A 12688-nucleotide genomic window follows, 5' to 3' on the forward strand; every position below is an offset into this window, starting at 1 on the left:
CTTCCTTTGGTAAGATTTAGATTTTGCTAGATATAGTCACTACTCAAAAGACTGTATTGCAAGTCACTTCAGAAAATTTATTAAAATATTGAAACTAACCTTAAAACCATAATGTAGTCACACTATAAGCAGTAATGGCGGAAATGCTTGCATATATCTAGAGTCTCTGTTAACGTATTAGTTGCATCCTATGGTCATGCTCTAAATGTCCTACTCCCATACCTTTGTGATTCTGCTCTTTTTTTAAGCAGTGCCAGGCTTCCTGATCCTTTTAACTTTAAATATAAGGTAATAATATTTTTAGGCTTCCTTAGTCTTTTGACTCAACAGTATATCTTGGTAAAGAGATTCCTTATTAAAGGGAATCCTTGGATGGAAAGAGATAGTATTGCTTATCTGTAGTCCAATTAATAGTTGTATCCAGAGTGGAAAAACAAATCTTAATTATTAAAAATTACTTAGCCAGGCATGGTGGTGTACTCCTACACTCCCAGAACTCAAGAGGCTGAGACAGGAGGATGGCAAGGTCAAGGCCAGCTTGAGCTTCATAGCAAGACCCTGTCTCAAACAACCAAAAAGGAAAAAAGTAGTTTAGGGTCTTGTTAATGGTTAAGAACCTGTGCACTAGATTCAACACCTGGGTAACCTTCCAGTTCTGCAGTGTTCTGGTTCTGTGATCTTGAGCAAGTTTCTTGATCATGCTAGCCTCCAACTTGCTCATGTGGAAAATGAAGATAAATAGCACCTGTCTCATGGGCCATTATAAAGATAAGATGCAAATGTGCATGAAGTGCTCAGTGAGGCACCTGGCAAATATCTGACACTCAAAATAGTTGCTAATACTATCAGCACGCAAATCTTAGGATCCAGTCCTCCAGTCTATCAGTCTGTTGCCAACATGCTCTAGCAACCAAGTGGAATCTGCTGTCACTAAGTACACTAATTATTCCTAGATTAAATACTGCATTCATAGAAGTGTTTGCTTGGATCCTTATCAGAAGCTGTTATTAAAAATTTTTGTCATGGCTGTTTAAATTTTGGTTCTTGTCAGTTATTGACCAAACCCCAGAAATCGACTATAGTGTATATAATGACAGGTGACTTTTAGTTGTAGTCAAAGCATCGAGCAAAATGATAGATGAAAAATAGTGCCAAATTTGGTAAGCCAGAGGAGTGTGATACCTGCAAGGAACTTCATGGTTTAAGGAATTCCTTATGCAGAGGATTATATTCAATGACATGTGCCTAGATTTAATTTTTTGGTAGATGAAGAGGTGAAATTAACTAGAAAATGGAAGGTCTGTCTTCCTTCTGTCAGATGTGTGACGTGAACAATTCATTTTATCTTTCACAAAATGAGGATAATTCCTGATTCTCCTTTCCTGATAGTAGCATTACAGCAATACAGTGTGGTAGGTAAAAATGAGTTGGTAATTTAGAGGGGAGAAGTATTCTACAGGTAGGTGTTGCTAATGTACAATCAGTTTCTTAGAAATTTTGTTTGTTGGACATGTTTTTAGCTTGCTTCAACCATAACATGTAAAACCCAGCTGAGAAATTATCTGCAGCCTTGATATTTAATTGACATAGCTGAACCATGTTCTACATACAAATATATGTTCTTTCATGGAGTTAGGCCATTTTAGGTTTTAAACTCATGATAATGTTCCTAGTCACCTTTCAGTGTGGCTCAAGTTGTAGAGGCCTGCCTACCAAGCACAAGTCCCTGGGTTCAAATCTCAGGACCCTCCCCCGCACCACAGGAAAAAAAAAAAAAAGATTCAGTGAAGTTCAAATAAGGCTTTTCTGCTTGAGGTTATTTTAAAATAACTTTGTTAAAATTAGCTCTTGTCCTCCCTCTACAGGAGAATTTGCAGCCTTCAAGTAGCCACACCATCATGGCAGCATCTACTCTTATTTCTTTAAGTCTTGTGTTTGTACAATTTGTTAACATCAAAACACAGTTCTGTTCCATATATCTTTTTTTAAAGATACAAAATTTTCAATGCATAAGCTGTTGAGGAACAGAATGGAATTTCCTATTCAACAAAAGAGGGAAGAATGTTTTAGGAACCAGAATTCTCTGCTGCCAGTGTTTCTTCTTCAACACAAATACCACGTGCATACAAGTCTGCCCATTCCCAGGAAGAAAGAGGAGAGACCCTGAATACTGACCTTTTGATGGTCAGGCATGATGGAAAGAAACTGCTGCTACAGCTTGGGAGATTTGCTATGGAAAGTCTGCCAGTCAACTTTGCCCTTCTAACCACCAGATCAATTTGTGGCTGATCATCTGATGGGGCAATTTCAATCACCAAGCATCGTTCTCTTTCCTGTTCTGGAATTTGTTGTGGAGCTCTTTCCCCTAGCCACCACCGGTTAATTTCTGAGGAATGGAACAAAAATGCAGCATACCCTTTCTGTGTGGCACATGTTCAGTTCTTGACAAATTTTCTCAGTGAAGTTCTTTTATTTAAATAGAGGGTGAGAGGTGAGGAGGAACTGCATCTGGGGGCAGAGGAAAAGGGCATGCTGCATCTTCTTCCTGACCTCTGGCTCTTGGCCTCTGGTTGCCTTGCTCACTGGGGCTGTGCCTAACCATGCAGGCTGGAAAGTGCTGGCATACATCGCCTTCTTTTTCTCATTGGGTCCAGCAATGAAAGATGAGGGCTGAGGACTTGTTTCCTCAAGTGTAGCAAATTCTCAGGAAAATCTAGTCCATATCTTCCTCTTAGCTCTTCCATTCACCAAGTACTTACACGGCTACTGTGTCCAAGGCACAAAAATGTCATGGGCAGTATCTAATTAAATGCCCACAAAACTGCTTAATAACAGTTTTGACTGTGAGAAATTTATGTAATTTATATGTAAGGTACAGGTGTTAATTTCTGAGTTTCTTCTATTTTTATTAAAAAATAATTTTCAAATTTAATTGGAATAATATTTCCCACCAGAATTATATATCATGAAAATTGTATTTTTGTTACATAGACAACTTTTAAAGAAAGATCATTATCCTTTTCTCTATATAAACATGGGAAGTCTTAGCATAATAACAATTATTTATAATTTTTAAATTAATGGTACTTGCTGGATCCACGCTAACATCTTTGCTAAGTTTCATTGTTTCTTCCAACTTACTTCTACACTACATCCTACATCCTCTTTCTAATCTTTTATCCAGAATATGCAACCTAAAATAAAAGTGGTGGTGTCTCCGTTCATTCTCCTCCTTCCTTTCTTCCCAAGCCTGGTCTTCAAAAGGTTGGGTAGTTTGGCAGCTGAGTTCCCCAAGCAGAAAACAGAGAAATGTTAGAGGTACTGGGGCTGAGGGAAGATGTGTAAAACTTGTCATCATTTGTTTTTATAGAAAGAGCTGCTGTGATATTGAGAACCTAAATCTTATCTTTGCACAAGTGAAAAACATAACTAAGTCATAGCTTTCCTTGGCCTTTATTAAAGGATAGTATAAATCACCATGGTAGCAAAGAAAGGGACTGAATGTATTAATGGCAAATGTACCTCCCTTATCAGGAGTGTAGAATCACTCATCAGGATTTAGGAATGCAAATCAAATAGCCTAACTAAGCTATAGCCAAGAACCTGAAAGGAATTATAGAGGACCTAAAATAAACCAGATTATGAAAATTGGCCCCACCATCTGTATTTCAGTCTACTCCCTACCATTATATTATTATATTATTTCTGCTAAAATACCTGTCATGAGAGAAAGGCCTACTGAAAATTTCATGGACTTATAAAAGGTTGTCCCAGCTATGCTGAGGTTATTAATCAGTGAACAGTAGTATGTTTTTAGTCTTAAATGAGCAGAGTGATGTAAATTACAAAATTACAAAAATGGAAATGATTCATGCTGGTGTGAACAGTAGCTTCTGTGTGAAGATGTGCCTCTTTTTTAAAAGCATTGGTTATTCTTTTTAAATATGTCTCTAGAGAGGCTTTTTAACATGGCTGTGTTCTCTTTACCAAGATTCCTTTAGACCTGGACCCTGCTAGAGAAAGCTGTCTTGGGCCTCAGGCGTATGCTCAGCCCCTCCTAAGGAGATAGAGTGTTGTGCAAACCTCCAGCAAGCCCCCTTCCTGCCCTGGAGCAGAGCCTGCACACTCAGGGAGGGTGCTTAGAGAATGCAAGGTGATAGATTTGTTTCTTCCTTTCAGTTTAGAATATGTTGCTATCTCATTTGAAAAGGGGAGCAGACTTGATATCAAATAAAGCTCTGCCCCAAGCCAGGCTCAGGATATTGAGAGATTTTTAATAGGCAAGTTAAAAAACAGAAATGAAATATTTAATCCTTCATTTTCTTCTTATTTTCCATCAAATAGCTTTTTCTCTAGTTTACAAATCACATAACAAAGGATTTCCTTTAAGTTTTATTTGCTTTCTATTTTGATCCTTAGACTGCAGGTAAACTTGTTGAGCTCCTAAGAGAGTCCGAGGAAGAAGTCCTTGTTTGGGCAGCGCGCTTTGTCAGTAATTGCAGAGACAGAATGTGGCTGCTTCACCCACTATTCTGTATGGCTGTCACTGTCAGTCTGTCTGTAAAGTGGTGCATGCCTCGGCTGTGTGTTTTGTTTCTGGTAGGGAGAGTGAAGCCTTCTGGAAAGTTGAGAGCATAAAGGATTGTTTTTAAACATGTACTATTCCTGATGGACTTTTTTTTTAATCATAAGCTAGAATAGGGCCTTTGCCACTGAAGTAAGATTGACCCAAAAAGAATACTTTATAGAAGGAACTTGTAACTAGAAAGCTCAATGTGATTGTTTGTACTTAGGTGCACCTTATAAGAAGATTCTGACCAGCTGTCAAATTCGGGTACCTGAACATCCCATCCCTAATTGTATTTGAGGTCTGGTAGGACATCCTGGGACATCCTAGAAGATAAAAGCCCATATAAATTATATGTTATGTTTATGTTGTTGGAGAAGAAAGCATTATGTAAAGAACATGATTCAGGGCTTCAGCACTGTCAACCCGGAACCTGTAAATACTTCCTCGTTCTCCTTCGGTGCAGTCCACTCTCTTGTATCACACAATGTCGTCATGTATTCATTGGGCACTGTCGGAGCTGCCGCATACCCCTGTTCAGATCTCAGCTGTTCCCACCACACACCCACCTCCCAGCCTCTTACAAACCTCGGCATCTAGCTTTAGTTTTAAACACATTGCAGGGTTCAGGTGACCTCTTCAAAAACTACCTCCTCAGAATGAGGTAATGGATAGTTATTTATTTTAAAGTATGAAAAGTCAGAAGCTCTAGAATGTGAGGATGATTTAAGATTTTAGCTTTTATGTGTATTTGTATTTGAGCACTGTCATTTTGTCCTAAAGGGCATTATACATTTAAGCAGTTATACTGTTTTAAAAAAAACAAAAAAACAAAAAAACGTAGCTCAGAATAACTGAATGCTGTTGGAACTGGTACCAGATCTGTTTAGGGGTACATTTCAGAATCAAATCAGTTGCAAGAAGTGAAATAGCTATGGTATCACTTCACTAATGATGTAATGTTACTTTTTAGTAGATTTGGCAAAACAGTACATCTTCATAATGAGTTAACCACAGCTCTGTCATATGCACAGATATTCTCATAGAGATTACCCAAGCTAAGGCGGTAGAAGGATTACCCTTTCTGCAAGATTCTCTTCTTTGTCCAAGTTGGCATTCTTAGTGCTAGAATATCAGCACCTCAAGACCAGCAGATGTTAACCATTAGGCCATCAGAAACCACAGCCAGAGATGAAAGGCTTACTGTGAGTGAACAAGTAGCTTACAGGTTACACAGTGAATGGTGTAGGTGAAGCTCTAAAAAACACCTTGACAATTTGCCAAATGATCTTACTGTGCCTTCATGATGCAATAAAAAAGTTAAAATTTTAGCAGAAATCAGTGATTTATGAAGAGAGCAGCCACTCTGGTTTAACTTAGTTGTGTTAATATTTTTTAGAGTGCAATTTAGACTGCAAAGATAAATGCACTAAAGACTTTATAGCCAAAATCACATTTTAAAAATGAGAAAACACGAAGGTAAATTTTCAGTGAACAAAAATATTTTTTTAAAGCACATACTCCCTAGTATAGTCAGATATATTTATCACATAGAGCAACTAGGTTGAAAATACAGTTCAGTGACATTTCTAGAGAAACTTTTTCTATTCCCATAGGTTCTTCAAAGCATGGAACTTTTATACAACAAAAATGACATTTTAAGAAACTGCTGTATAGTGTTGAAGTACTGTTTGCTGGGTAGCAATCGTGTACTGATTTCACATGTGTGCTTTCTCACTATCGTATCAGAGAAAGGAAAAGTTAAAATATAGGACAGAATTTGATCAGTTTCCAGAGTGCTGCCAACCTAGTCACTGATTTTTCAGTTTGAAATGTAAACTTGCCTCCCAGGACTTTTTTGCAAATGAGGTTGGACTGTGCTACTAATCCTGCTCTGATGCACGGTGGAAGCCATCCATGAGGGCAGTGTCCAAGAGGTGTCCTTTGGAATTGTGAATGACCTACACGACGCATGTAAAACCAGACACTCCGTGGTGTGGTTCTTGTATCTTGTTTCTTTCCACACCACCCCCAAGAAAGTCAGTATTTCGTCCCCAGTGCATCCTCAAGCTATTTCATTGAGATGAATTATGGATGCCTGGAAAGGGCAGTCGCATCTCTGCTTGCAGAGGCAATGACTTGCAGATTGACCATAAGAGAGCAAAGTGGCCAGTATATTCGTGGTCTGTTGCTGGCTCTGAAAAAGTTGAAAATATTGGTAAGATGTTTGTTGTATCAGTACACTAGACAGTAAACTTCATTTTGTTTTCAGGTAACTTATTTTCACTTCTGTTTGGAAAGAGATAATGTTGAAATTCGGTATCAATTCTTGGCAGTTGTAAAAGGGATAATTAACAGTTCCTATCAGGTTTTTGTTTTGTTTTCTTTTGAGAGAAGAGAACAGAATCCAAAGTCCTAAAATTCTTTTTCTTTTTTTTTTTTGTGGCAAGGTCTCTTTCTACCACTGAGCCACATCTCTAGTCCGTGAAACCTTAACAAGTAAAAACCAGCTGCCACCTCAATAAGTAGATAAAAATAGATCCTTTATTTCAGTATTCACAATTTCAACTGTTAATTTTTATTGTTAAATCAGTTTCACTAAAATATTTACTTTTATTTGGCTGTTTTGACTAATTGCGTTGATATAACAAGTTGTGCATGAGGACACAGCCAGTGTGGTTTTTTTTGCAGTGCATTTTTTCCTTTTTTTTTGCAAATAATTTTGTGGGTTGAAGTACTCTTTGAAAACAGAGAACTGAAATACATTTATTTGTGTTAGTACCAAAAAAGTTCTGTGCAAACCATTTGCTTCTCCTGGCAGGCCGAGTACATTATCTAGCACCCATGACTGCTGGTTCCCATTTACAGTGTATGCAGGGCAGACATGCAGGAAACATGTGACAAGGAACAGCAAAGAAAGAGCCTGTTTACAGGGCTGGAGTGAGGGTATGAGTAAGTTACTTAGTCCTGTATTGCTTTCAAAATCAATCCATTGTGTTTGTGTTAAGACTTTTGAACCCACGTGTTTTGGCGGGATGTGAATTCATAGGAAGAACTGCAGACTAGCATAAGCAGCAAAGCTCATAAGGCACAAATGGAGAGAAAATGGACCAAAATTGGGTCGGGTGGCAGTAAAATTGAGGGGTAGGGGAAAGCTAATATAAAGGTGGGAAATAAATTAGAATTACCTGAAATAAAATGTAAGAGTGCAATAAGTGTGCTTTTTATTCTAAGCTGTGAACAGTTATTTTAAATCATTCCTTCCTAATACATTTATGTATATTCCATAGCTGATTAAAACCAGCTATGTAAACGTAATGAATGCCTTTTTATTCATGTTAATTACCAACATAAGTGGCTAACCTTTATGTCTTATTTATCTTCATGTTATGTTAGTTTACATACCAGGTATTTGTGTGTGTGCCTGTGCCCTTTTCTTTCCTTCATTTGAAAACACATTTGTTGGGTCCTGTTTGCTTTGGCCAAGCTAAGTGGTGTAGCCTTGGTTTGGCCTTCATGATATGGCCTGATTTGAAGGACTGTGTCACAGTAATACATATTTGTGGTAATCCCATTTGTTGGGTGTACATTTGATCCTTTCCTTGCTGCTTCTAAGATAGGATCAGTTGATCAGGGGATTGATTTTTACCATTCATCAAAGTATGCCTGTTTGAATTCCATTCAGTAGCTGTGACTGCTCCTTGGTTTAGACCAAGGAAAAGGAAATCGCCCCTTTCCATATACTTCTTGGTCTGAGGACAAGTCTCCTTTAAGGAAGAGGAAAGGGAAATACTTCACGTTAGAACTGCAGTGAATTATGGATCCTGTTTCACGACTTCAAACCTTATGGCACCTCACATACACATTCCTCCTATAACTGCCAAAGGTTCGGGTTTAGTTCACTTCAGTTCCACTGAAGCATTGAAAAGGTTCTCATGGAATCTGGGGTGTACCCTGTGAAAGCTGGGGACTTTTTCATTGTCCGTAGACCTCTCTATACCTGCTTTACAAAAATTACAATGAAGTAACTATTTTTAAAGCTTATTTTTCAATTCATAAGAAAAAGACATTTATTTTCTGTCAAATTATGTCTCCCTCTTACCCCCTTAATTAATGTTTGCTTGAGTCTTTTTTTTTTTTTTTAATTCTTTCCCGTACCCACTTCCTGATACTTTGGTTCTCTTTCCTGCTCAGGTCCCTTCATTTGTACTTTGAGGTTTTTCTCATGTAAATTTGTATAATGGAAAATATTGTTCAGTTTGGATAGAAAGCATGGAGAAATAAATAAAAGCTGAAAATCAGATTGAAGAAATTTATTTCTGTGTAAAGTTATTTAAAAACTGTATTATATAAAAGGCAAAAAAAAGTTCTATGTACTTGATGTGAATATGCGAATATTGCTATAATAAAGATTGACTGCATGGAGAAGTCTTCATCGAGATTTTTTTTTTTTTTAGCACTTACATTCAATAAGAGTAGTAGTCGGTAGTTTTTGACAGTCATTTCTTCCACGCAACAGAAAGACTGAGAAATGAACATTTTGTTTCATACATCCTATTGATTACTGTTTGATGGGTGGAAGTTAAAGTTGTCCAGATTCCTGCCTGGCACATTACACATGCTATTCAGCTTGCAGTGGTAAGTCTTTTGTCAGATGTTGGTGAGTACCCTCAAGTATTTTACAGTGTTGTGACCTTTGTGTCTTTATTTTAAAGTGACTGTCTTCCTCCATGTAGCCACATAGTTCAATTGTATGCTGTAATTTAGCAAATTAAAACAAATTAATCAATAGAAATTTACCTTAGAATTTTGTTTTCAAACTTAAAATCATAAATTTCCTATAGTCAAATTAGCATATATATTTGAAACGATACACTTAACACTTTCAACTTCATTTTTTAAAATGCTGGTTATTCCAGTGAGTTATTTTATGCATCTGATTTCATAACCTGAATAATTTAATAAAAAAAAAAAAGCCTAGAACACCTTCAAACAAAGCACATCAAACTACCAGGTAAACTTTCCACAAGCAAGATAAACAGTTTTAAAACGTCACCTGGAAACCCTATGTCTGAGAGCAGTGTGAAAGGACAGAAAAGTCCCCAAGAGGGCACTAGGTTGAGGAATCTAATTTCTGGTCTTTATGCCCTTCAGGTCCTTCCACCCCTAAATGTTGTCAAGACTTAGTATTTTCTCTCAACTGGTAAATCTATCAATATTTTAGAAACTCATTTTCTAAATGACCACTGGTTCAAAAGTGATTGTAACTTTATCTTTTTTAGTGTATCAAACAAGTTTCCAATAAAATTTGTCCATAGTTTTTGCCAGGTAGTGAAGGGGTAGGGGGGAGAGGGAGGGGGTGGCAGGGGGTGAGGGAGGGGGTGGGGTAAGGGGGGAGAAATGACCCAAACACTGTATGCACATATGAATAAAATAAAAATTTTTTAAAAAGAGAAATAAAGAACTCTACTACACTTGCCCTTCTCAAGTTTTGTTTTACCAGGATCTGTGATCATTGTATCTGTCTGGATATATAATCTCCCAAACTCATAAGACGTTAGTGCAGAAACAGTTCTTGAAGATGACTGGGGCTGGTAGAGTGGTCCAAGTGGTAAGAGCGCCTGCATAGTGAGACCAAGTTCAAAACCCAGTGCCACAAAAAAAAAAAAATTTAGAATCTGGCCTAAGTCCCCTCATATCATGAAGCCCTGAAGGACGTGCCTTGCCTAGGCCTATGTAGCCAGGACTGAGGATCAGTATGTATATAATTGTGTGCACGGTGTCGTGATCGTAATGGAATCTGAATAGAAATGGTTGTGGACTCCCAATTAGCAGCTAGAAGTGGATGTGTGGGTACTTGCTGGGCATGCTCCATTTGACCTTGCTTTCTTTGCCAATCAGGTAAGCCACTGCTAAGTGCAGGTGACAAGATGCAAAGGCCCATATACTGAGGCACGTCAACACACCAGTGGGGGCAGCTCCCATTTCTTTGACACTGCATGTAAATGTCCCACATAGAATCCTGATGGGGTAGCAGGAAAGGCAATAGTTAATCTTTTCTACAGAATGGCTCCAGGGGCAAGTAGGACCAAGACAACATGTGTTTTCCTCTAACATGCTTATAGCAGGCGTTCCTTATAAAGTACATGTCTTGTCTCACTCTCAAACTTAGAATATACTTTCAGTTATTTAAAAGGAAGAGAAAACAGATAGCATAGACTTATTTTGCTTTGGTTTGCTCTTGATGGGAGAGGTGGCACGGCATCTGTGCAGTGTTTACAGCTTAGTCTATCTCCACATGCAGGCTGGATCTTTCCTATGAAAATCAAACTGGGATTCATTCTTCATAAACTTAGTTTAGACCCAATGGACTAGAAATAATTGCTTCCATTTAGAGAGCTATGCCAAGCATAGTTCTAAGTGCTTTACATGTTAACTCATTTAATCCATTTTTCAAATAAAACAGATTTTTTTTGTGGGCAGGTTGGGTAGGACTGGGGTTTGAACTGTGGATTTCATACTTGCAAACCAGACAGTCTACCACTTGAGCCATGCTTCCAGCCCTAAAACACTTATCAAAATAAGCAATTTGCCCACACTCACAGCAAGTAAATGGCAGACTGAGGGTTAGTCCAGCATATTTTGACTACAGAGCTGAAGCATTTTCAAAACAAGTTGAGATCCACTGGTGGATAGTAAAATCAGCTTAGAAGATCTCAATGGGCCATATTTTAATATAGAATAGAATCAAGAGAGGTAATAAATTATCAGCATGCATCACAGGTAAGTATTGTCTTACAACTTTCGGGTTAATTTTACTTCATACGTAGATTACACACAAGATTAATTTACTGTAAGCTGTCACAAAAGAGGTTAGGCCATGGTGTGCCAAGCACCTAGAGCCAGACACCCAGGATTCCAGCCTCAGCTGCTAACTAGGTACATGACCTTGGTTAATTGCCTGACCCACCCATAGCTCAACTTCTCTAGCTTATGAAATGGGAATGTGAGGATTCAATAAATTAACACGTGAAGCATTTACAAGTGTCTGCCCATATTAAGCTTTCACTGTTATTCCCATTACATTATATTGCCATCAACCAAATATTGTACTTCGTTTCTTTGGGACCCTCTCCCATGTAAGTATTTTCCCATATTCTATACAGCAGGGTGGAGGCCCATTCTTGAGAAGGCTGGGAATAATTTCCTGTATTAGCTTAAATTGGTTTCACAATGCAAGCATGGAAATGAGGACTCCAGTATTTCAAAGAATGGATAATATGCTTAAAATTACCTTAATTCAAGTCAAGCAGCTCTTGATTTCTAAGGGAAAGAACTAATGGGGTTACCCTACTTGACCTCGTATATTATATTCTTTCCCCACCTCCCCCCCAAAAAAAAGCTTTATTGTGAGAACAAAAATGAAAACTAAGAAGTTCAAAAGATTTTTGACAGTCTTTGAAAGTAAAGGCTGAATGCCTGTCAGCTGAGACAGCTCACCTTCACACAGATGAGTAAACGCAAAACCCAGGGAGGCACCCCTTGCAACAAGTGCAGGACTGCTGGAGCCGCAGGGGAGAAAGGAGGCAACTGTTCTACTTGCAGCTTTTGCCGCCATTGTGCCCTCACTGTGACAACCGAAGAGAAGCAAAGGGGAAGTGGAAACCCAAGAACTGGCAATCACGTCACACCGCTGCTTGAAGTCTGTCAGAAGCTGTCCCAGGTATTCAATGTAAAATGGAAACCTGCAGCCATTACTTAGGAATGGCTGGTCCCACTCTAGACCTTGCTCTTTGTTCCTACAGCACTCTTCCTTTAGACACTATTTGTTGGTTTCAGCTCAAATGCCTTCCCTACCCAAAAGAGCAATTTATGCCCCTCACCCATCTCTAGCACATCACCTGCACAAACCTAATGGTGTTTCCTTCATAGCACTTGGTAACACTACGCGACTACTGACTGCCATCTGTTTGCTCTTCCTAAAGTCCAAGTTCTCAGAGAAGAGAATCCTGTGGATCTTTTATTTTTGTGCTTTCTTGGATTATTTGAGACAGGATATTACTATGTAGCCCTGACTGTTCTCAAACTCATTATTACTCTGCCTCAGCTTCCCAAGTGCTG

The 12688-nt window shown here is 38.4% G+C and overlaps 1 protein-coding gene across 11 annotated transcripts in view; it reads left to right on the plus strand.

Moving 5' to 3' along the window:
• The window catches only part of Braf (B-Raf proto-oncogene, serine/threonine kinase), a 176158-nt gene extending 167163 nt beyond the window's left edge, over positions 1-8995 (plus strand). For 6 of the 11 annotated variants that reach the window (XM_074061867.1, XM_074061882.1, XM_074061873.1 and 3 more), the window contains one exon: positions 4794-8995. In XM_074061867.1, the coding sequence (XP_073917968.1) occupies positions 4794-4867 (74 nt within the window). In that variant the 3' untranslated portion in view covers positions 4868-8995. Of the gene's footprint in view, positions 1-1865 lie in introns of all 11 variants that reach the window. The other 5 variants (XM_074061939.1, XM_074061900.1, XM_074061932.1 and 2 more) reach the window with 1 other exon arrangement.
• Positions 8996-12688: the final 3693 nt, after the last annotated feature.

Source organism: Castor canadensis, chromosome 2, assembly GCF_047511655.1.
Source record: "Castor canadensis chromosome 2, mCasCan1.hap1v2, whole genome shotgun sequence".
Lineage (NCBI taxonomy): Eukaryota > Metazoa > Chordata > Mammalia > Rodentia > Castoridae > Castor > Castor canadensis.